At 43.5% G+C, this 26,543-nt stretch overlaps 1 protein-coding gene across 2 annotated transcripts in view; it reads left to right on the plus strand.

Moving 5' to 3' along the window:
- Positions 1–26,543, plus strand: part of LOC307131323 (rho guanine nucleotide exchange factor 26-like) — a 138,740-nt gene that overhangs the window by 59,915 nt on the left and 52,282 nt on the right. For both annotated transcript variants that reach the window (XM_079824912.1, XM_079824911.1), the window contains exons 8-11: positions 1,270–1,399; positions 2,924–2,998; positions 3,100–3,189; positions 24,648–24,802. In XM_079824912.1, the coding sequence (XP_079681038.1) occupies positions 1,270–1,399; positions 2,924–2,998; positions 3,100–3,189; positions 24,648–24,802 (450 nt within the window). The remainder of the gene's footprint in view (positions 1–1,269; positions 1,400–2,923; positions 2,999–3,099; positions 3,190–24,647; positions 24,803–26,543) is intronic.

The raw sequence follows: 26,543 nt of genomic DNA on the forward strand, positions 1-26,543 counted from the left end.
TAATTTCGAGCTTTAGTTCATTTATGAGACATGCGTGCAATGCATGATCGCCAGCGCTAAGGCTATTGTCTGTTATATTGGCTTCTTATTAAATAAGAAGCAAATATATTAAAAACATTGATTAAAATTAAGATACAATTTATATAAAACGAAATTCCCTTTAAAGAAAGGCTTTCTACAAAACAAAACTCCAGAATCATTTCTGACAAACTTTCATATTAAATAAAAAAATAAAAAAAACATTAGGCTATAATATTTAAACATCAATATGAAGCAAAATACGTTTTAATGGCTACTGAACACAAAACGTTTGACTGGTACTATATTTATAGCATCTGAGCAGACATTTGTGAATAAAAGCTTTATTGATGTGACACTAGACTCTTTTACAATAAACACGTTATAATCTGTCAAAAATAGGCCAAAGAAATCTTGTCTAAACAGTCTTAATATTCATTAAATGCTAACAGAATAAACTTAGCCTACCTTACAATCAGCGGCTGAATCCGTTGCTCTGAACAAATAATAATAATATAATAATAATACATTTTATTTGTACTGCACTTTACATTTGGAACAAATCTCAAAGTGCTATAGTTAAGATAATTGAACATAGATCATGAACAGAACATGAACAGCTTTTCATTAGGAGAATTATTCTATGATTATTCCTTAATGCGTCTCAAAACGATGTTGCTGAAGTATAGCGCTTCACTTTGATGTGTTTGTGTGAGTTGATGTGTGGGCGTTGATGCATGGATTGCCTCAGTATTTGAATCTCAAAGAAAGTGCGTTCCGTGGGCGTGGTTGCATCAGCGGATAATGAGATGCTCGGGAATGACTCTCTCTCTTTTCAAACAGATTACATAAACATATAATATTTGTTTTCGATTTGTTTACAATATTTAAAACCTGACATTTTAACGTTTCTTTAGACATATGTCTCATGTTTGTGTGATAAGTTTTCACAAAGCTACAGGTCATTTTCTGAAGATAATCAGATTAGACATCATTGGAGAGAGAGGCTACAGATCGCTCATCATGTTTTTTTCTTTATTTTGCAAAAAGCACATTTTGTTTTTATTGTGACGGTACACACACAAAAAAAGAAACTTAACAGATTATAATGATGTATAACACTTGCCTGAATGATAAAAAACGAGTCTCTTGTTATTTGAGTCTCTTTGACACTGATAAGAAAAAAAACGAGTTGATCGCGCCGGTGCGACCGCCGACTCGAGGGGGTTAACAGTCTGTTTATCGCTTCAGAAATAAAAGCTCATCGTTTAAGGAGTCACTGTCACGGATTGAGGCCCACCCAGACTGCCGGAACCTTCCCATGATCTCCTTCCTCATCCTTCCCATGCAAAGAGTCACACGGCTGCCTCTTTTGATGGATGTGAGTGACATTATCCCTTGTCTTCCCCTAGACCCAGCCTAACCTCTGCTAACCCCTAACCTCTGCTTCTAACACTGACATAAACATCCAGCTCTTTTGTAACTGCATTCTCAATCTTCTGACATGCATCTTATGCTTTGATAACATTAGCGGCTTCTCTGTGTCAAGTCAAGTCACCTTCATTTATAAAGAGCTTACAATACAGATTGTTTCAAAGCAGCTTTACCATGATAATAGTTTATACAGTTATACAGCAGCTCTAGAAATAGGTTATTGTCCAGCTAAAGTACGTTTTGGATTGATTCATTTACGTTGTAAAAAATCATTAGTTATTTACTTTGGGGCTACTTACACAACACCATTTTCATCTAAAATAGAAAACTTTTCATGCGTTCTGGCCATTCATTTGCATGGCAACAGTGTTTGGTGGCTTGAGAACGCAATTTTTTATTTATTTAAATAGCTTTGAAACAATACCGCTATCATCTTTGTGTAAACTTCAAAAAACGGCTAGGCATGGGCAGGGTTGAGCTGAGCTGAGGCACCCCAAATGTCTGCCTTGACCTCCCAAATCAGAATTTAGGAACAGATAGTGTTGATCTGTTTTTACGATTTGGCATTGATTTAAAAGCAATCTGTCTGTGTCTGAGATGCCACTAATGTTACAGTATGTGGTTGGTTTGACCTGGAGGACTTTCTGTTACAAAACACATCATATTAAACTAATTAAAGTCCCTTGCTATTTTTTTCTTTCTCTTCTCTTCATACTTTATTATTAAATTTCCACTCTCTTCCAGTTGTTTTTTGTTTAATTAAAAATGTAGCTTTCTGGGCCTCACTGTTCTACTGTATACATTCTGTTATTCTTGTAACTTTACATAAGGTAAAGGGTTTGAGTTGGTGTTAAGACTGTTTTATTACGTTTAAAAGAGGGTTTAGAAGGGTTGGTGTTGTTTCCTCTCTGTTGTCTTTTCCCTCTTCAGAGGATTGTGTATGCAAAATGAAGGGTAGGGAGTCAGCTGCACTAAAGATGACCTAGAAACATCTCCATGGTCCCTATCCTCAAAGCTCATGTTTTCATTTATCACCATGCTTCCCTCCTTCCTGTAGACCTTTTCTCAATTTCTCACCCTCTCATTTTTTTCCATCCCTCTGTCACTTTGTTTGTGGGTCCCCTGAGCTTGGCGGTGAGTTTAGGACAGTAGAGCTGGGCTGGCTGGCTCTGAGTATGTGAAAGTTGGGTTTGATTTTCTTTCCTTCTCTCTCTCTTTCTTCCCACAGCTCAGAAACAAGTAAAACTCTAGCTGGGAAATATCAGAAAAGCGTGAGAGAAAGTTTGAGAGCACTTCCTTAAATATAAAGTGTTTGAAAAGCTTCAGGAACAATAAACCAAAAACTATTATATAAACAGGAAACAAGTTCTGTTGCAAGTCTGTTTTATATTCATAGTATATTAAACTGTGTGCAAAAGCGCCAACAGTTTAAAGATCATTTTGATTAAATACATTTTTTTTTGTCTTATAGACCATATGCCAGAAGACGCCCAAAGATTCGGTCCCTTATGAGGAATGTAAAAAAGCTCTGCATGCTGTCAGCAAGGTGAGAAATGCCAGGAATTACCACTATGGAGTTTTCTAATGTTGTCTGAGAGAGCCTTAGTTAATAATCACCATCTTTTGTCTGTATATTTGTATACGCAGCTTGTGAGGAAATGTAATGAGGGTGCTCGTACAATGGAGAGAACGGAAATGATGTACACCATCAATTCCCAGTTGGAGTTTAAAATTAAGGTAAGATAATTAAACAACCTGTGAAAAGAATTGAACTATTCTGGTTTTTAAGGATTCTACTTAACAATTCCACTTCCTTGTACGTTCCTTTATTCTTTTTGTATGTTTAAGGAAGCAACCACTGATCCTAACTAGTGATTGACAAAAATAGATTTTTTGATGACCGATGCTGATATCTTAGAAAACAGGGTGGCAGATATAAAGCCAACATATGTGATATCACACTATTTAATTTAAAGACAATATATAACACATGCATTACATTTTTTATTTTTTTGTACAAAATTAGAAATCATTAATAGTAAAATATATCAGTATGCAAAAAATAATTTTAACTTGATTAAAAATAGATCTGTAAAATAAACAGATATAAACATCTTGATTCTGTAATCCTATAATTTTGTAATGTTATTTTTCACAAATAAAGAAACATGAACATGAATAAAAAAGGAACGGAAACTTAAAACAAGCGCTCCTGTTCATCTGCACTCAGGCTCTGCATTCTCACGGAGTCCGCTTCCGACACTTATCAGCCAAACAGAAAAAAAAGTGGCTAATGCGATAATTTTAAAAATGCCAGATATCGGTCGATATGTATTGGCCGAACCCAAAGAAACATTTCCACACATGAAACAAGAAGCTAATAAACATACGATTAAGACATGTGATTTCCATGCAATTTGGTGTATTTTCATATTAATAATGGATGTTTACATTATAAATGTTAAGCAGGTGTAGCAATTAGCTGCTAACATAACATATTTCAACATCATTATTTGACTAAGATCCACATTAGATTGTGATCGGAAGTACAAACGTTCAATGGTGGTTTAAAGTGAGTTTTGAGTAAATGTCAAGTCAAGTCAAGTTAACTTTATTTATATAGCGCTTTTAACAATGCAGATGGATTCAAAGCAGCTTTACAGTGTTAAACAGGAAAATAATGCAACAGAATTTTATCCAGCCGTATAGCCATCCCGGAGAAAACAGTGATGTCATCAGTTCATTTCAATTATCATACAGTGACAGTGTTGGCTTTAGATCAGTAATTAGATCAGTAATTTAGTTTATATGGTTAATATAGTTTAATAATTAGATTTATTTTGATATTTAGTTTAAAAATTTAGAAAAATTTAGTGTCCCCAACTGAGCAAGCCAAGCCAGAGGCAAAAGTGGCAAGGAAACCAAATCCCCATCAGGTGACCTAATGGAGAAAAATAAACCTTGGGAGAAACCAGGCTCAGTCGGGGTGCCAGTTCTCCTCTGGCCAGTTAACAAGCAGAGTATGATTATTATTCTGGCAACTTTACAGGTCAGAGGTCATAATAGATCGGAATATTCGAAGGATCGGAGGCAACACGCCGGAGACGGGTTTATTGAGGATGATGTGTTGATTAAGTAATTATTAAAGTGCAATAGTCGAAGGATCGGAGGCAACACACCAGAGACGGGTTTATTGAGGATGACATATCGATTTAACAATTATTAAATTGTAATATTCGAACAATCGGAGTCATCATGCCGGAGACGGGTTCATTGAGGATGCCGTGTGGACGAGGCAATTTCAGGGGGAGTCTAATTGACACGGTCTCTGCAGACACTTCAGGGTCATGCGTTGGTCATGTCTGGGCACAGGTCCACCGTCTGATCTGGATACGGCCCCGATCCGGCTGACTGCAGTAAACCTCGGGATAAAACAGAGAGACTATCATTAGCGTAGATGCCATTCTTATGATGATGTAACGAGTACATCAGGTGTTATGGGAAGTGTGCCCGGTTCCGGCTGACCTAGTTAATGCAGCCTAACAATCATTTAATTGAAAAAGTGTTTTATGTGTATGCCATAGTAAAGAGATGTGTTTTTAGTCTAGATTTAAACTGACAGAGTGTGTCTGCTTCCCGTACAATATTAGGAAGACTGTTCCAGAGTTTAGGTGCTAAATAGGAAAAGGATCGACCGCCTGCAGTTGATTTGGATATTCTCGGTATTATCAACTGGACAGAATTTGGAGACTGCAGTAGACGTGATGGAGTATAATGTGTTAAGAGCTCGCTCAAGTACTGGGGAGCTAAACCATTTAGTGCTTTGTAAGTAATAAGCAAGATTTTAAAATGTATGCGATGTTTAATAGGCAGCCAGTGCAGTGTTGACAGAACTGGGCTAATATGGTCATACTTCCTGGTTGGAGCCTACCAGCTGGAGTTTGTTTATTAAGCGAGCAGGGCAACCACCCAGTAGAGCATCACAATAATCTAGCGTTGAGGTCATGAACACATGAACTTACTGTTCAGCATTTTGCATTGAGAGCATGTGCCGTAATTTAGATATATTTTTAAGATGGTAGGATGCAATTTTACAGACGCTAGAAACGTGGCTTTCAAACAAAAGATTGGTATCAAAGAGCACACCGAGGTTCCTCACTGACGACAAGGACTTGACAGAGCAGCCATCAAGTGTTCGACTATTTTAGGTTACTACTTGTGGAGCTTTTTTGTCCAATAATTAAAAATAATTTTTTTTTCTGAATTGAGTTGCAGGAAATTACTGGTCATCCAATGTTTTATATCAGCTATGCATTCCGTTAATCTTGTGAAAAAGCAAAGGTCCTAGCACTGAGCCCTGCGGTACTCCATACTGAACTTGTGATCGGTGTGACATCTCTTCATTTACTGCTACAAACTGATAACGGTCACATAGGTATGATTTAAACCATGACAAAGCAATTCCACTAATGCCTACATAATTTTCGAGTCTATTCAAAAGAATGTTGTGTTCGATAGTATCGAATGCAGCGCTAAGATCGAGTAACACTAATGGATCGGATGATAAGAGTAAATCATTTGTAACTCTGATGAAAGCAGTCTCAGTACTATTATACGGTCTAAATCCTGACTGGAAATCCTCACAGATACCATTTCTTTCTAAAAAGGAACATAATTGTGAAGACACTGCCTTTTCAAGTATTTTTGACAGAAAGGGTAGATTTCAGATTGGCCTATAATTGACTAATTCTGTAGGATCAAGTTGCGTTTTTTTAATAAGTGGTTAAATAATAGCCAACTTAAAAGTTTTCGGTACATATCCTAATGACAAAGATTAATTAATGATATTAAGAAGAGGATCTATGACCTCTGGTGGCATCTCTTTTAATAGCCTAGTCGGTACAGGGTCGAGCATACATGTTGTTGATTTTGATGATTTAATGAGTTTAGCCAATTCTTCTTCTCCTATAGCAGTGAATGAGTGTAATTTTTCCTCAGTGACAATACAATGCTCTGTCTGATGTGATACTGTAGTAGACGGCTGCATGGTTAAAATTTTCTTCCTAATATTATCAATCTTACATGTAAAGAAGTTCATAAAGTCATTACTGCTGTGCTGTTTACAAACATCAGAAGTTGAAGCTTTACTTTTGGTTAATTTAGCTACTGTATCGAATAAATACCTAAGGTTGTGTTTGTTTTCTTCCAAGAGAGTCGAGAAATAAGCAGGTCTAGCAGTTTTTACAGCCTTTCTGTATGCGATCATGCGCTCTTTCCACGAATTACGAAAGACCTCTTGTTTTGTTTTCTTCCAGCTGCGCTCCATTTTTCTGGCTGCTGTTTTAAGAGCCCGAGTGTGCTCGTTATACCACGGCGTTGGACTATTTTCTATAATCTTCTGTAAGCGCAGGGGAGCAACTGTGTCTAAAGTACTGGAAAAGAGAGAGTCAGTAGTTTCTGTTGCAACATCGAGTTCTTCTAAGCTATGTGGGATGCTGAGGAGATGATACTGATGAGGAAGATTATTTAAAAAGCAATCTTTAGTGGTGGCACTGATTGTCCTGCCATTTTTGAAGCGAGGGGGGTGGCTTTGCAACCTTAGCTAAATTAAGTATACATGATACTAGGTAATGATCTGAGATGTCATCACTCTGCTGCAGAATTTCAACAGTATCAACATTTATTCCATGTGACAATATTAGGTCTAAAGTATGATTATGGCGATGAGTGGGTCCTAACACGTGTTGCCTAACTCCAATAGAGTTTAGAATGTCTTTAAATGCTAATCCCAATGCGTCTTTTTCGTTGTCTACATGGATATTAAAATCACCAACAATTAGTACTTTATCTATGGCCATTACTAACTCTGATAGAAAATCAGCCAATTCTTTGATAAAGTCTGTATTGTGCCCTGGTGGCCTGTATACAGTAGCTAACACAAATGTTAAACGGGTTTTATCATGTACACTACATAGCGTTACATAAAGCACCAAAACTTTGAAGGAATTATATTTGAAACTAGACTTCTGAGTAATACTGAAGATATTATTATAAATTACAGCAACCCCTCCCCCTTTACCTTTCAGACGCGGCTTGTGTTTATAACAATAATCTTCGGGGGGTGGACTCATTTAAAGTAATGTAGTCGTCAGGTTTTAGCCAGGTTTCTATCAAACAAAGCACATCTAGATTATTATCTGTAATGATATCATTAAAAATAAGCGTTTTTGGGGAAAGGGATCGAATATTCAGCAACCCGAGCTCATCACTCCTTTTTACAGGGATCGGTCCAGAACAATAAACAGCCTCTGACATCGTACTAGCGAATTCACCGACTGGCGAAGTCGAACATCATTAGTGCCGACGTGAATAATAATCTTAGAGAATTTACGATTAGCTTTAGCCAGCACTTTTAAAGTTGCTTTGATGTCAGGCGCTCTGGCTCCCAGTAAACATGTGACTATGGTGGCTGGTGTCTCTATTTTCACGTTCTGTGTAATAGAATCGCCAATGACTAGGGCACTTTCAACAGGATACTCAGTGGGTGCTTCACTGAGAGGGGAGAACCTGTTTGATGTTCTAACCGGAACGGAAAAGCATTTTTTAGATCCGCGACTATGCCGTCTCACTGTCACCCAGTTTCCCTGCTGCGGGGGCCCTGCAGCCGGAACCGAAGAATGTACAGAGTTCACTAAGCTATTCGCATCCGAATCAGTGTCTAAAGCTGTTACATCCTCACTACTCTCAGATAAAGTATGGATGCGTGTTTCTAATTCTGAAATCTTCTCCGTCAGCCTAACTATCTCCTTACATTTATCACATGTGAAGCCCTGTTCGCCAACGGAGAAGCCTATACTAAACATGCAGCATGCAGTGCAAGTGACAATGACAGATGACATGGCTTACCGTGTTTGTTGATTAATCCAATTTACCACAATTGTTTGCTGGACACTATTTACTAATCCAACTCACCACGGTTGTTTAATGAACTCAGATGACAAGCTAACAGGCTAGCTAAATGCTAACGTGTGATGGTGATTTAGATTAAAAGCTAGTGATGTCAAATTTAACGTGATAGGCAATATTTAAATGTATGGTGATGAGTAAGTTATATTTAGCAGTAGAACAAAGAAAACATATCAAAATAGAGATTCAAAAGCAAGACTGTACAGAGCTACAAACAAGGCAGGAGGCTGACAGGAGACAGTAGCAATCGATCAGGAGCAATGTGTAATATTAAATTGTGCTATGTAGCTTGACACTAATTGTAGCTCGAATGCACCTGTTGCACCAGGTCCTATTCTATTCCATAAACTAATTTGATAAAAGAATTCATATAAGGTCCCAGGCTTTTTTTGTCTTTTCTAGAAAGACTTCCGATAATGGGTGGATTAATGTATAGTGGGATCAAAGTGGTGTAGATGGGCAAGCCATGTAATGCCAGAATAAAGGCTAATAATGGCTGAATTCAAACAAAAAAATAATGGTAAATGAATAATGAAGATTAGGACAGAGGTGAAAGGTTTGTAGGGTGAGAACAATAGAAACATGAATGGGACAGTTCTCCTCGCCAGACATTAGACAATAGACTGCAAATGGGTGTTTACAGGGCAATAAAAATGGTCATGGTCTTAGAAAATTATTCATAAAATTCATAGTTTTAAAGATAACATCCTCAGATTTGAAATGACACATGAGCAGATGTGTGGCTTCAGCTTCATTGTGTTTTCTACAACACAGACAAATCATATTTTTATACATTAAAAAAAATATTCTCTTAATGTTTTTATTTTAGTTTTTATGTTTGAGCTTAAATATCTTCATATTAATAACATTCCGAGTAATTCTGAGTCTTGAACTGTGTTGGCTTTCTAAATATGTTGGTTATGTGTCTATTCAGAATGACTTATGAGCAGCAACCTTTTTATTTTTTAATTTAAGCCCCACTTGCCAAAATGTGGGATGTGGGGTAAGGGGAAAAGTACAAGTAACAGTAACAGTTCTTGGTTTATTTCAAGTTCGACACAACAAAAGTAATGTTTTGCAGTTTAGCGAGTCTAGGACTGCTCCTACTGATTTAGTGAGTATTGAGCATATAGAATTATTTAAACACAGCATTGCTGGGCATAACGGTGTAGTGTGAAAACTTGACACATTGCCACTCAAACTGCTACAGTGGAGGAAAGATTAAAGATTTGTTTCTGATTGCCTAAAGTAGCCTGTTTTTTTAATTTATTTTTTACTCCCTATTACACATTGCTGCAGCCATTAAAATAGTTCAGTTTTGTTTTTAATGTCAAAGTAGTTATATTTTGTTTTGTTTCTTTATTAAGTTAATTTAGAATAATGTTTGAAGCACTTTTTTGTTTGTTAAATTAAAGTTTTGTTTTTTAAAGTGACGACCCAGCTGCCGACAGTGAGTTAACCAGACGTTTGATCAATTTAGCCTCTCAAATCAACACTTGACTTGTCTTGCTTATAATAAAATCCATCGATACAAAACACTTCAAGCATCACAATGTTAGTTTAAATGTTTAGCCTACTATCACCACCACCACAGTAAAAAGGCATTTTTGACAAGCTGAGGCAGGCTGATGCTGCTCGCAACGGTGCTCGCAAACGAAACGGGCTACACAATCTAAACTAAAAAAAAAAAAACTGTGCGAACCAGTCTTGACAGTCACGGTGTCATGGTCTCATGTTGTGTCCTCCAGCGCAGCACATCTCATTGTTTCTTTTATTTAATGAATGTCTAAAATATAAAACGAAGGAGAAGCCTGGCCCGCGTTTGAGGTATGATGTGAAAATTGGCCCGAAGGGCCGTAAAAAAGTCTGGGCCCATCGGGCTCGCCCAGAAATGCAGGGCTCTAGCTTCAAGTTTTTACACTACACTACAATGATTACAGAAGAATGCGTTCAGAAACCATTAACAGAACCAAGTGCCATGAAGATAAGTTCAGCTCCAGTTAAAAAGTTGGTTCAAAATTAAAAATTACAGAAAAAAGTTTTGCTTTCCAGTCCTAAGCCCTATTCGGACGGGATAAGTTTAACATGGAGAGGTGGGGTAAAGTAATTATTACCAGAGCTTCTGATTTTAGTCCTGTCCGAATGTGCCATCAATTTTGCTTTGTGGCAGGGCACATTATCCTGCTGAAAGAGGCCACAGCCACCAGGGAATACCATTTCCATTAAAGGGTGTACATGGTCTGCAACAATGCGTAGGTAGGTGGTACGTGTCAAAGTAACATCCACATGGATGGCAGGAACTAAGGTTTCCCAGCAGAACATTGCCCAAAGCATCACACTGCCTCCGCCGGCTTGTCTTCTTCCCATAGTGCATCCTGGTGCCATGTGTTCCCCAGGTAAGCGACGCCCACGCACCCAGACATCCACGTGATGTAAAAGGAAACCTGATTCATCAGACCAGGCTACCTTCTTCCATTGCTCCGTGGTCCAGTTCTGATTCTCACATGACCACTGTTGGCGCTTTCGGTGGTGGACAGTGATCAGAATAGGCACCCTGACTGGTCTGCGGCTATGCAGCCCCATATGCAACAAATTGCGATGAACTTTGTATTCTGACACCTTTCTATCAGAACCAGCATGAATTTCTTTAGCAATTTGAGCTACAGTAGCTTGTCTGTTTGATTGGACCACACGGACCGGCCTTCGCTCCCTAGTTGCAACAATGAGCCTTGGCCACCCATGAACGGGTCACAACTGTTCCTTCCTTTGACCACTTTTGATAGATACTGACCACTGCAGACCGGGAACAGCCCACAAGAGCTGCAGTTTTGACTCTGACCCAGTGTAGCCATCGCAATTTGGCCCTTGTCAAACTCGCTCAAATCCTTACGCTTGCCCATTTTTCCTGCTTCTAACATATCAACATTGAGGACAAAATGTTCACTTGCTGCCTAATATATCCCACCCACTAACAGGCGCCGTGATGAGGAGATAATCAGTGTTATTCACTTCACTTAATAATGTTATGCATGATCGGTATATATAGGTTAATATAGCTTAATATGCACATGACGACAGGGAGGTGACGGCGGAGCATAAATCGAGTTACCCCTCCTACTTCTGCTAGTTTTACTGAGATTTCTTATCCCGTGCGAATTGGCCATTAATATTACTGACGTCCTGTGGTAAAATTACATTACTCCATCTACCCTTGTAAAACTAATCCCGTCCGATTTGTGCTAGTAGTTGACAGTTCGTTAGTTGCAGTTTTACACATGCAGAGTGTCTTTAAGTGGAGAGGAAATATGTCCTTAATCCTATGAAGCATGTGTGTCCTGTCTTTGTTCTTTACCACAAACCACTTTAGTGTGTTTACAGTAGTGTCCATGTCACAGCTCAGGGCCTTCTCAGATTGTGTTAGTAGAGTTAAACAAATCCCAGTTAATTGATTAAAGAGTTTAAAGGGGTCCTGAATTGAGAAATTAACTTTCCCTTGAGCTTTTGATATATAAAAGGTAATGATAATATAAGAATAATATAAGTTTCAGAGCTGAAAACTTCCTTGTTAGTCAAATAAAAGCTTTTATTGACACCAGGCCCAGCAAACGATCGATCTCAGAATGTGCCAGGTTGTGAAAGTGTGGTGAAACACCGCCTCAACAGAAGAAGAACAACGGCTGATTCTGTAGCCCCGCCCTGCGTCTCGTGCCTGAAATGATATAGGCCTACATAGAGCTAAACAGGATCGAACTTCTAAGCAATAAACATACCGCATAAGCTTCATTCGGATTCCAATACTATGAATGCATGGTTGAACTTTATTTTAAATGAATATCCAGCTCACATGGGGATGACATGGCACGTTTCCTTCATTTCACCACGGATTTGTTTGTAAACAAGAGACTGGATTTGCAGACAGGATGAGATTACATGAATGAATGAAGCAACACACTAATGTGAGTAAATTTTTTTTTTATATGTGGTAGTTGTTGTATATCTATTGATTACAGTATGTGTACGTGTCTAACTGAACATTCCTTAGCATGCTGTCAAAAGCTGGAGAATCCTTTATTTGTGGTGTTGTTGGTTCATTGCGATTCGGGATCAGACTCGGGCATGTATGGGCCAGGGTTCGCAAAGCCCAACGTCCCGGGGCTATTATGTGTTTTCCAAACGGGCTACCAAAACGTAAGCCCGGCCTGCCGAGGGGCAATCTTAAATAGTGAAATAACATTCCTCTCTTGATGTGCGTTGTTCACTCTCTTGAATTGATATTTGACGTGCACGCGTGTGTGTGTGCGCGTGTGTACGGTTCATGGTTATATCCACCGATCGGGTGGGCCAAGTAATAAAAAAGTAACATTCCCAGAGCTGCCAACTCTCACGCTTTCGCTGTGACACACGGTTTTGCCTGCTTTCACACACACTCACGCCCCACATCCAATGTCTCACAAAATAAAAATAAATAAAAAAGGGCTGAGACTCGTTCGTTCTTTTCAAACTCCCCAACGGTATGGCGCTGTTGAGCGCCACTGAACCCTATGCGCTGCTGTCCATAGATATGTATAAGTAGATGCCTCATTAGCGACTGTTTCTATAGGCCTCTCAGTGTCACCGCTCCCATTACGCGCATCACGCGCTGCGCGTAGGGCACCAATACCCCTTTTCCACCAAGGCAGTGCTAGAGCTAGATCGGAGCCAGAGCCTAGTTTCAAATCGGTTCTTTGTGTTTCCACACCCAAAGCCCCAGCTCCGAGCCAGGAAAAGTGGTTCTTAAGTAGCACCAAAACATTGCTGGGCTAGAACAGGGCTAGAAGTAAGAACCGATTACGTCAGGCGCTGGGGGCGGGGTCAACAAGACCAACACAAACTTGAGATCCGCCATTGTTGAAATAGCAGCTAATGGAGCTAACAGCTGCTGCTCGTTTGTAATCTCCGTCTATACAAATTACGGCGAACTGCATGAATGCGTTGGATTCGCTGTGTTTTCGTTGTGTTTTGATGCCGATGTAGGATCGTAAAGCCATGTGAATCAATAGTAACGCAACGTTTGCATTGTTGATGGAAGGCTTGTTCGCAGCGGTGCTGTGCAGAGACTAATCGCCGTATGATAACGAGTCCAGCGAGAGCATACGACTCCTTATGCTTTTGATTCACTCATGCGGTTTTTAAATCATACGCTGATCGTCTGCGCAGTGCCAATGCATCTCAAACAAGCCTGGTGTGTGTGGGTTTCCCGCTGCCCAGGGTTGCCAGGTTTTCACAACAAAACCTGCCCAATTGCTACTCAAAACAAGCCCAATCGCGTTTCAGGGGGGCTTCCCCGGTAAAAATCACATTTGGGGGTAAAATATGTGTTTTTTTGGCATGGTTGCCTACTAAAATTCGCATTCCCGGGGCTAAATATCACATAATTGGGGTCGCTTCAACCCGCGGACATGAAAAACAGCCGCGGCAACAGTGATGAAGTAGCCGCGGACTTGGCAACACTGCCGCTGCCTCCCTAGCGTTGCTGAGAAAGATGAGACGTATACAGTGACGGAAGACATGGCTCTGTTGTGGCTCTCAGCATGTGGAAAAGCAAACGGTTCTTAGAAAGCTCCTCAGTCGAACCAACTATGAACTGGGACTAGCTCTGGCTCTGAATTAGCTCTAGCACTGCCTTGGTGGAAAAGGTATACAAGTGCTCAGGGGGGCACCACAAGAAAATGCTCTCTCCATATTGCTCAGCTTTTAATGAAAACAGTGAACTCATTATAAACAAGTTAATTGGAAATAAATCATAAACCATAAACCAATCAGCCATCAAAATAAACAAATTATAAAATTAGTAATAAATTAGCTTATATGTTTAATAAACATCAATATAGTCTATTTATTCAAACCAAGTTTTAAGTACATTCTAAAAAAAAAAAAGGTTCTATATGGCACCAAAAATGGTTCTTCATCGTAATCATAGAGGAACCACTTTTGGTGCTATATAGCACCATATCTTAACATGTTCTGTATATGGTAGCGGTGCTATATAGCACCTTAGTCTAAGAACCGGTGAAGAACCTCTGAAGAACCGCTGAAGAACCACTGAAGCACCAAAATTGGTGCTATATAGCACTTAAAAAGAGAGACTTAAAAAGCACTTTTTTTTTAGTGTATGCCTAATCATTATAGGTATTATTTGAAAGCTTAAATTTTCAAAAATCACCCTGTTTTGCAATTGTTTTATAAAAAACATCACATAACTGAATTTAAACAATTTTTAAGAACAGGGAAAATGTTAAATTAGGAGTCAAAATGATAAATTTTACATTTATTTAAAATATGGTTATATATAATACATTATTATTCTACAGTATTTTAATGCACATAGCTTATCAATCCAACAGTTAACAACCATTTACAACACTGTAAGCTGTGTAAAAATAGGGGTTCCCTTTCGTTCAGTCACTACGACGTACGTTAGTGACTAACGAATGGGGGTTTCGCTTAGAAGCCAATCATCTTCGAGAATTTAACAACGCCCAATGGCAGTGCCAATGCCATGGGCATGCAGAATTTGCATGCGTAACTCCGCCCCACCGTGTGGGTATATAAGGAAGTACGCTGGCAACATCGCATTATCTTTCTGCTTTGGAGCCAAGAGCATCTCTTCGCTCCTGCAAGCCTGAATTCTGAAGTCCTCTCTTCAGTCTTCGAGACGAGCGGTTCTCCAGGGTGTTGGTGTGACGGCGCGTTCCAGCGATCTCACATTGCCTGCCTGCTGATCTGTGCAGTGATCTGCAACAGCTGTGTGTGTGTTTCCCTGGGCGCTTCGGCACTCTGCAGAGCTTTCCTCTCACAAAAAGAGCTTGCGTGTGGCACGTCTTTTTCAAGACGGTTCGCCCATGCACTTCCGGGTGCGATCGATATCCGTTGCTGTCTACAGACACATTCACTGCTCGATGTGTTTGGGCTTCAGCACGTTCGGGCAGTGTTTGTGGATGTGTCATGTTCCCACTGCGGGAACGTGACCATCGCGATGTCGCGGTCGAGACTCAGTGATCTCCGTGAGGAGAGAGAGTCCCCTCTGCCACACCCCAATCTACCGTCTCCGAGAGAGGTGGTACTTTGGCTGGTGGCCAGGGTGACCTGAGGGCGGTGCCGTGGTATTAAGAACCCCGATGATCATTCCTCGGGCCACGCCCCCCTCTCGCACATTGCTTCCCGCGAGTGCTGGACTGAAGCAGCGGGACCGTCTCTGACGCCCCGTTCGTTTCGTTCACACTCCAGATAGCAACGAGATGTCGACCGCCGCATCTCAAGGTGGGCTAGAGTCCTTTGGGGATGACGATTAGGCTGTGCTCCGCCTTCGGGTGTGTCAGCGCTGCCGGATCCGACCTAGAGTTGACAGCCATGTTATCTCGGGCAGCCGCGAGCCTCGCGCTGGTGTGGAACTCCGCCCAGTCGCGAGCGCTCGTGGTTGCGCGATTGGTTTTTGGGGGCGGCACCTGACAGCTGTTGGGCCCCGCCCCAATGCCTTTCGCTCCCGAGGTGCATGAGGAGATCACGCGGTCCCGGAAGTCCCTGTGCTTCCTGCGACTGTTTGGTGGCCTCCTCCGCCTTCTCTGCCCTTGATGGGGCCGGGGCCGCGGCCTAAGGGTACACTGGGGCCCACTGCCCCCACTGTTGAACTCTCTGTTGCGCACTACGGTGTCCACAGAGGGCTTTGACGTGGCGTGGTGTGGCTGTCCTAAGCACCCTCCCAAAGCCTGTGGGCTCGTCTACTTCGGTGGCGTGATCCTGCAGTGCTACGGGCAGGCCGCCGCCCCTTTGCACATGCACAAGGGTGGAGCCGACCCAGGGCTCTTCAATGAGCTGCGTGCCACAACTGATCCCGCCCCCCGGGCGGTGAAGGTGGCCACACGCTCCCTGGGTCGGGCGATGTCCACAGCTGTGGTCCGGGAGAAACACCTGGCCTTACCTGGTGATGTGGAGGACGTTGAGCGGGCCCGCCTCCTCAACTCGCCCATATCCCAGGCGGTCCTCTTCGGCGGTGCGGCTGGGACCTGCGCCCAACGGTTCTTAGCCGCCCGAAAGCAGACTGAGGCTGTAACACGTACTGCCCCGGCAGCCAGCTGCTGCACCAGCCGCCGGCTCAGTCGCCTCAGCCCGCTCACCGCCGAGGGCGCCCTCCCCCCTTCTGCCCGGCCCAGCAGCAGCAGCCTTCACCTGGGCTGTGCCGTGGAGGTGGTTGCAGGATGACGCCCAGTCCGCTCTACAGCCTGACTAAAAACCAGGCTGGAGGTGGACAACTCAGAGATGGGTTCCAGTTCTTCCCAGGAGATGGTAGCAGGGCCTCTCCTTCCCCCGGTGGAGGGCCGGGGGAAATCCTTTCGCTGCTGGCCCCCGGGCTAGTAGCGCTTGGGAAGAACTCATGTCCCTGTCTCTGAGGACCCAGAGACCGGTGATGGCAGTGTGCGTCGCCTCCGGGCCGCGCCGCTCTCGTCCCTCTCTCTCGCCAGCCTCCTCTCAGAGCAGACCCCAGTGGAACGTGCGTCCTTCCCTGGCCTCCTCTGTCAGGACGCAGCCGTTAACCGTGCCCCCACACCGGGACGCCCAACAGCCTCCCATGTCCGGGCTGGTAACGCTGCATCGCTGCCCCACACCGGGTATGTCTGTGGTCCGAGTGACCCCGCTGGTGCAGTTCTGGGAGCCTGGCTTCAGCTTCCGGGACTGTCCCGCTGGGTCGCGAAGACCGTCAGGCGCGGCTATGCGATTCAGTTCGCGCAGGCTCCTCCCTGCTTCCGGGGAGTCCGCTTTACTATGGTCGGGGCCAATGCCCCTGTCATGCGAACGGAGGTTGCCACTCTACTGGCGAAGGGTGCGATCGAGCCTGTCCCTCCAGCCGAGATGAAGTCCGGGTTCTACAGCCCCTACTTCATTGTACCCAAAAAGACCGGTGGGTTACGACTGATCCTGGACCTGCGCATCTTGAACCGTTACCTTCACAGGCTTCCGTTCAAGATGTTGACAGCGAAACGCCTTTTCGAATGCGTTCGTCCGGACGATTGGTTTGCAGCGATCGACCTGAAGGACGCCTACTTCCATGTCTCCATCCTACCTCGACACAGACTGTTCCTACGGTTTGCTTTCGAGGGGCGGGCATATCAGTACGTGGTCCTTCCATTCGGGCTATCTCTGTCCCCTCGCGTCTTTACGAAGATTGTCGAGGCAGCCCTTGCGCCTCTCCGGCAGCACGGGGTTTGTATCCTGAACTACCTCGACAACTGGCTCATGAGTCACTCTCGAGAGCAGGTTTGCGAACACAGAGACCTAGTGCTCCATCACTTAGCCCGTCTGCGCCTTCGGGTCAACTGGGAGAAGAGCAAACTTTGCCCCGTGCAGAGGATCTCTTTTCTCGGTATGGATATCGACTCGGTCGCCATGTGTGCACAGCTTTCGAGCGCGCGCGCGCAGTCTCTGCTGGCTTGCCGTCAAATCGAGAGCAAGAGTGCGGTTCCACTGAAACTATTTCAGAGGCTCCTGGGGCATATGGCATCTGCAGCCGCGGTAACGCCGCTCGGATTGCTACATATGAGACCGCTTCAGCACTGGCTACGCGATCGAGTCCCGAGATGGGCATGGCGGTCTGGCACGCTCCGGGTCCCAGTGACTCGGGCCTGATTACACACTCTCTCCCCGTGGTCGAACCTCAGTTTTCTACGGACCGGAGTGTCCCTAGAACGAGTTTCCAGGCATATTGTTGTGTCAACAGATGCCTCATCCACGGGCTGGGGTGCCATGTGCAATGGACAAGCAGCCGCGGGCTCCTGGACAGGACCCCAGCGCCTTCTGCATGTCAATTGCCTCGAGTTGCTGGCAGTACGGTTCGCCATGCACCACTTCCGAGCGTTGCAGAAGGGTCAACACATACTAGTCCGGACTGACAACACGGCCACAGTAGCGTACATCAACCGACTGGGTGGTCTACGCTCCCGCCGTATGTCTCAACTCGCCCGCCATCTCGTTTTATGGAGTCAGAAGCACCTGAGGTCCCTTCGTGCTGTCCACATCCCGGGAGACCTGAACCGTGCAGCCGACGAGCTCTCACAGATTCAGCCACTTCCTGGAGAATGGAGACTCCATCCCCAGACGGTCCAGCTGATTTGGGAACAGTTCGGCGACGCACAGGTAGATCTGTTTGCCTCCCACGCCTGTATTATTCCCTGACCGAGGGCACGTTCGGCACGGATGCACTGGCGCACAGCTGGCCGCGGGGCCTACTCTTATATGCGTTCCCCCAGTGAGCCTTCTCGCACGGGTACAGTGCAAGATCAGGGAGGACAAGGAGCAGGTCATGTTGGTCGCCCCGTATTGGCACGGCCCGACCTGGTTCTCAGAACTGCTACTCCTTGCGACAGCCCCTCCCTGGCCTATCACTCTGAGACCGGACCTCCTCTCTCAGAGTCAGGGCACCCTATGGCACCCGCGTCCAGCGTTCTGGAAGCTCCACGTGTGGCTTCTGGACGGGACGCGGCAGGTTTGAGTGGCCTACCACCTACAGTGGTCGCCACCATCACTTCCGCTAGGGCAGAGTCTACACGACACGTCTATGCGTTGAAGTGGAACCTCTTCGTCACCTGGTGCTCTTCCCACCAAGAAGACCCCTGGAAATGCCCGATCGGGTCCATGCTATCGTTCCTCCAAGAGGGGCTGGAGCGAAGGCTGTCTCCCTCCACCCTTAAAGTGTATGTGGCTGCAATATCTGCCCATCACGACCTCTTGGGGGACAAAAAGGTAAGTCAGCACGACCTGGTCATCAGGTTCCTGAGGGGGGCGAGGAGACTGAATCCTCCTCGCTCTCTTCTCGTTCCCTCTTGGGACCTCTCAGTAGTCTTAAGTGCTCTGCAGAGGCATCCCTTTGAGCCTTTGCGGTCGGTTGATATTAAGTTCCTGTCAATGAAGACGGCACTGCTGACCGCACTGGCCTCCGTTTCGAGGGTCGGGGACCTGTGGCATTTTCGGTTGACGAAGCGTGCCTAGAATTCGGGCCGGCTAACTCTCACGTGATCCTGAGACCCCGGCCTGGATATGTGCCCAAGGTTCCTACCACCCCATTCAGAGATCAGGTAGTGAACCTGCAAGCGCTGCCTTTGGAGGAGGCAGACCCAGCCTTGGCATTGCTCTGTCCAGTATGCGCTCTCCGCGCTTACATAGACATGACGCAGTGTTTCAGGACCTCAGACCAGCTCTTTGTCTGTTATGGTGGAGATCGGAAGGGAAGAGCTCTCTCAAAGCAGAGGTTGTCTCACTGGATAGTGGACACCATTGTTTTGGCTTACCAGCAGCAAGGTCGACCATGTCCCCTTGGTGTGAGGGCACACTCCACCCGGAGTGTGGCCTCCTCTTGGGCTCTAGTGCATGGCGCCTCGCTAACAGACATCTGCAGAGCTGAGGCTGGGCGACACCGAACACATTTGCCAGATTCTACAATCTCTGAGTGGAGCCAGTGTCCGACTATGTACTCGCCTCTACCAGTGGCCGGTAATGGACCAGGCTCAGGTGTCTTCGCTTGCTTGCCATTCCACTCCACGGACTGGATACGTGCGATATTCTCCTCAGGTGAGCTCCACGAGAGCCCTGAGTTCCTCCAGCACTGTCGACACCGACATCAGTTCAGTCTGCCCTCTCGAGCCCAGACCCTCATGTCCGGCCAGGTGCCCCGTGTGCATGGTTCCCCTCCGGCGACCCCCACATGAGTATTTCCACCATAAGCCTCCTCAGTGAGCAGGTGTCTTTCCCTTGCCAAGTCCCTGCTACCCCTAGGGTTAAAAATCCACCTTCGGCTGGTACCCTATAGTTTCCCATATGCAGCCCTTGGTCATATGTGTGCTCTCTAAGTCCTCCCCACGGGTAGGCATCTTGGCATTCCCTCACTGGGATATGCTTCCCAGTGTACCTTGGTATTCCTGTGATAAGTGGGAGTCTTCGGCCCTATATGGCGGGATCTCACACTTACGCAGGGCACTGGAAGACAGCTGAGTGCCGTTGTAATATTGGAACCCCCATTCGTTAGTCACTAACGTACGTCGTAGTGACTAAACGAAAGGGAACGTCTCGTTTACGTATGTAACCCCCGTTCCCTGAGGAGGGAACGGAGACGTACGTTCCTTAGCCACATCAGCTGTGCTGCTGGAACGCGGAGTTCAGATCTTGGCTCCGCAGCAGATACATAATGCGATGTTGCCAGCGTACTTCCTTATATACCCACACGGTGGGGCGGAGTTACGCATGCAAATTCCGCATGCCCATGGCATTGGCACTACCATTGGGCGTTGTTAAATTCCCGAAGATGATTTGCTTCTAAGCGAAACCCCCATTCGTTAGTCACTAATGTACGTCTCCGTTCCCTCCTCAGGGAACGAGGGTTACATACGTAACCAAGACGTTTCTTTTGCATTCGTCTGAATTCGGCAGCAGACTCCCTGAATGAAAAAGCAGAAATATGTCGGTTTCTCTTCTTTAACTACTCTTCTAAGACCAATGTTTGTTTTCACATAATTGCCAGTCCTTGAATAATGTGTCTGAAATTCAAGAACCGTGAACCATGTGTTTTTGTGTAGATCCAAACATTATAATTGCTAAACTAGCACAATACATGAAGAACGCGTTAGCTAATACCATTCTAATCAAAATATCAATGAACCTAATCAACCTTAAACACTGGTCTATTAATAAGTCATTTAGGCACAACAATAGTTTTCTGGTTGAATATTTAGCTCAAGTCTAGAAGGCTCTGCAATGATGCCGAACATGAATCAGAATAAGTTCAGGTATTGCACATCTTTAGCAGACCACCCCAAAATCCACTAGAATGCAGGAAATCACATCTACTTAATCCAAAATTTCCTGGGGGTGGACCTTCAGCTATGTCTGCTTCACAGGATGTAACCAATATTGTCCATCTCCAGTAGGCTGCCCATATCAACGGCTTTGGGCCTCCCCACAAACCACCAGAATGCAGGGTATACATGGGTACAACATCAAATTAATTCCAATTCTTTGATATCTGAGCCACCAACTTGTGTGGCTGCATGTGCGGCATAATTTTGATCTCTCCAGAGACAAAATCTCACTCCAAGGTTTTTTTAAAAGTTGGCAGGTATGCATTCCAATCAATCGCGGGTGGATGAGAGCTAAATCATTGTGTTTGTTTGATAAAGATATTTTGCAAGCCCTGTGGGCGATTCATTCCGGTTGCCGTTTTCCCACATGCTTTCAAAACAATTTCCACATGTACTGACAGGGGAGCTGACGCTCATTAAATATGCAAATCTTATCCAATCCTAGCCATGGGCATTTACTTCCAAGCCTTCAGTGTGGCACGCCCATAAAAAAGCGTTCCAGGAGAGAGCCTTAAAACCAGGTAGAAAATAGCCTATTACTTATTCATTATGTTTTTGAATGTAAAAACCATGCAAACGTCATAAGTTGACCTCAGACAACAGTATAATGACCCCTTTTATTCAACTGGATTGAAATTATTTTTTTTCCTCACAGAAATTAGCAAGTTTAGACTGTCAGCCTTTTAATCATGGGATTTATCATTTACTTGCCTTCACTTTCATGTTGTGCCTTGCAGACCATTTTCTTTGTACTCATTACAGACTGCTCCCTCACTGTGGGTCTTAATGTCATATGTTCATTGTGAATTATTTCCCACTGCGTTATTCCCAAACACATTTTGAATGTGCTCTTTAAACTGGCTTTGCATGTTAACAGTGCTGCATTGGACACACTCACTGTTGTAACCATATTCACAACCTGCTGCTTGAGCAGTGTGGGAAAGTACTGCTGGCACATTTGGTACAAACAGATGTCTAAAGTGTTCAACAAAAACACAAACCTTTGCTGTGTCCAGCTGTTAGGAGGTCAGTAGATCTCACACCAGTCTGTTCATGCCTAAAAAGCAGGAGCATGTGCACACATACGGCTGAACTGAAATGCCATGGTGTGACAGGGTGGGGTTGGATTGCAAGTGCAAAAAAAAAAAAGTTCTTGCCAAATCTCATAGTGTAACTTTTTCTCACGTTGTGATTGTATTTCTTATTTGAAACTATATCTCATAATTACCAGGCTTCCATAGGCAACACTTAGTGGGTCTCATTCATTAATTGTGTGATATGTGCGCACAAGCGTTTTCACAAACAAAGATTCTCTCTCTCTCTCTCTCTCTCTCTCTCTCTCTCTCTCTCTCTCTCTCTCTCTCTCTCTCGGAGCTGCAAGGTACTTCTGTGAAAAAATTGCACATATGCATTTGTACAGCTGGCTCATGAGAAGTACACAGAACAAGTAACCTCGTTCTGTTTCAAGTTACCATGAAATCAAAATGGACAATGCTTGTTTTTATGGAATATGGCCATTCAGCCATGCACATTATTATTTTTTTTACTTTTTATATGTCACAATAGAGAGAACACATGTCAAAATGCTACATCCCCATCTAACTATTTTATCCACTGCTTTTATTTGGATAAAGATGAGGCCTTGTTAAGTTTCTTCATTTCATTAAAGGTCCCATGGCATGGCATTTTTCTATTATTTTATAATCTTTCCTGAGGTGTACTTATATTGTTAGTATGATTTTTACATCATAAAATGTCATAATTTAGAAATAAAAGGCATTTTTTCTATACTGATGTTTGCCCTCTGGCTGAATGCCCTGTTTCAAGAGGCGTGTCTGCTGTGAGACTTCAGTAAAAACGCCCACTGTTGTGATTGGCTGACATCTTTGCATTTGAATGAGTATCAGATCTTGTAGCGGAGGGGGCGTGGTTTAATGAGGTCTACCAGGCACGAGCAGACCCTGCTGCCAGAGAGAGACGGATGGACCTGAGTTCACTTCTCATCAGTTCTGTCAGCACGTCTCAGTTCAGTGAACTTTTTTCGTTACTAGCATATACTACAGGTTATTCGTTTATTTCTAGTCGGAGGGGCTGTCACTCATGTCAGAAAGTTAGTAACTCTAGTAAATTATGGATCAGCACTGACTGGAGACATGAACCGTTTAGAACGATTCAGTCCAATTTGGTGAACTGGTTCGGTTTACTAAAAAGAACCGGTTCAAAAGAATGATTCGTTCGCACACCGGACATCACGGACCAGAGACAGAGCGATTGCTAACAAAGTTATTTATAGTAACTACTGATTTGATCAGCGCAAGTTTATTTTGTTTGTATCTGAGAGTTCAGAATAAACACGAGTCCCAGTCACGCCGAGTCCGTCTTCATCCTTATTCTACTAACTTTGTAGCACACGCAATGTACCATTACAGCTGTCGATATGAATGAGTTACGAGTAAGTGTTGACTATAGCATTATTTTTTTATATTTTCCTATCATATGAAAAGCGTCAATGCGCGTGCATTGAGTACACAGCGCAAACAAAGACACAACAGCAGTAATCGATGTAATCCAGTTTATTGTGGGGCTAGGCTGGCTAGCCCGGATACGCTCACACTCCGCTGTGGGCCAGATGCAGTACTGGGGGTTGGTGATGTTGAAGGCCGACCGGCCAGTGCAGCCCGAGCTTCGGCGTGTGTGAGGTTTATCTCTAAAGAGATGTGAGTCTGCCGATGTTGAGCAGAAACTCATGACTGTATGCACATTGTAGAACAGATAGACGCGATGAGGAAGTACAAAAACACTGAATCACAAGATAGAAAACACCGTTCTGTCAGGAGAGAGAGAAGCCGCAGCGTGTAATAAAGCACGAATAATAAAGTTCTGTGTGAACTTGAATAATTAGCTACACATCAGAAATCACTGATCACAGATCAGAAGGAACTGAAGAAAGACTTCTGTTTTCATTTATACATCCAAACACTGAGAAACTGCCAGCATTCACTCGTTCACAAGCCATGATCTCTCGAGGACAAATATGGCGCTTGCATGGGCGTACCAAATTCTCTGGGCGGAGGAAAGGGAGGTAACCGTTCCTGTTTTGACTTCATAACAGGAGACTTCAAGATTGGCTAGTCTGGCCTGTCATTTTCTAAAAAGCAGAGAAAGACAGCCAGAACTCGGTTTACAACGATCAAAATTTCTAGCCACTTGGGGACAATATTCAGGCTAGGGGAACTCATATTAATGTTGAAAAACCTCATAAAATGACAATTTCATGCCATGGGACCTTTAAAACATTAATGATTCTGTCTGGCTCACATTTTCTCCTTTCCCACATTCTCTCTGCAGCCATTCCCACTGGTGTCGTCCTCCCGCTGGATGGTGAAACGTGGTGAGCTAACGGCCTTTGTAGAGGAAAATGGGATCTTTTCCAAGAGGACATCTCGCCAGCAGGTCTATTTCTTCCTCTTCAATGATGTCCTCATTGTCACACGAAAGAAAAGGTGAGATGGAGACAACAAATGATATCTCTGTGTCCAAATGTGCCTCTGTTCTTCCCCTGCTGTTATTGTGCCCTGGAGGATAGTATAGAAAACAGGAAATTATTGGTATGTACGGTTGGATCATGTTGCAGTGGTCCTGTTACAAATTTAGCTTTATGTCTTATTCCAAAAAGTAAGGACAGAACTCAAAAACTGATGTAAGAAAATTGAAAGAAAATCGTTCCCCGCCATTGACGGAAATTTCCTCCATTTATGAGACGTAACTAGGAACACTTCCCCGACATTCAGTGTTTTTACGTTATACGGTAGGGGGCGCTATTACACATCTTCAGAAAGAGTACTAAATCTCCTGATCAAAACGGCTGAAAAAGCAGAAACAAGTGATAGCATATGTAAAACAACGCGATCATCAACATTAAACAGGATTGTGCAAGCTTTGGGGGTCGATCTACATCTACATATGATTTTTGTTGTAAAAAACACTTTTCAATGAATGTTTGAATGTTTTTCCCACATTCAAGTGTTGATAAAAAAGAATGTGTGAAATGAAAATGAAAGCTAGAATAAAGCATTTTTTGTTTGTTTTCTTTTGTTTGTTTAAAAGCAGAGGCTCCGTTCTTTCTCTTGATATATTGCGATCAGATATTCATACAACAAAATATTCTCTGGGCGATGAATTTTTGTGAAAATGATCAAAAATGCTATCGATGGCTGATGGGGAAAGATGTAATAAACAGGTAATAAAAAAAAAAGTCAGACAACATCAGAGCATCTGCACTACCCACCAGATGGTACATACAATCATCTTTCATGTGTAATATACAACAATGTGGAGGGGGATTTTACCATTAGCCAGTGCTCAACATCAATATTAGAATCTTATTATTAAAGAAAATATCGCACTTTCACTTGGCACTGTAACGTTCTCTGGCTAAACCCTCGGGTCTTCATATAATTTCACTGAAGTAAGACCTTGTAGGTCAAACTTTTCTCTGATGCAAACCACTGCAGCCACACGCAACTCACTTTTCACACAGATTTTGCTGTGATGATAATCAGTTGTCTTGTTTTTGTGAGCATTCCAGAATGTAATATGCTGTTTCTCTTGATTCTGATCCCTTTTAAATACATTTATTCCACCACTGTGACTCGTTTTCAAACTTTTTGGTAATTGTCCTCAACAGACATGGTGTTTTGTGCTACCTAGCACAAAGCAACTAAAATAGAAACATTAACAAACATTTTCTTCATCATGCAACACTGTTGACGGTGGTGTCCAGTAGGATAAGAACTCATATTTATATGTACAAGGTGATAACTTATCTCTTGAATGATTTTGAGCCTGGTTAGGACACTCTGTTTTGTGGTCAGTTTTTCTTCTAAAATGGTTTAATATGTGGGGGAAGCCTGAGTCACACTACTTGCTCAAATCTGAAGCAAAACAAACCCGTGCACGCCATCACACACTCCACTCCATCCTTCTTTTCATTTCCTCTCTCTCTCTCTCTCTGCTCCACTGTTTTCACTCATTTTCTCTGGTTATGTAACTAACGACGCTTAAATGCAGCTGGTTATTTTTCTATCTTCTTTCTTCCTTTATGAATCTCTATCTCTTGTGTACACATACAGTGTTTGCTTCATTTTGCATATCCTTTGTGCATAATAATACTGTTTATTAGTTTTATAGACAATAGAAAAGGACACCATGATCAGTACACTGTTGTTAGGTGTCAAATTATTC

This window comes from Gobio gobio (genome assembly GCF_949357685.1).
Source record: "Gobio gobio genome assembly, chromosome: 9".
Classification (NCBI taxonomy): Eukaryota; Metazoa; Chordata; class Actinopteri; order Cypriniformes; family Gobionidae; genus Gobio; species Gobio gobio.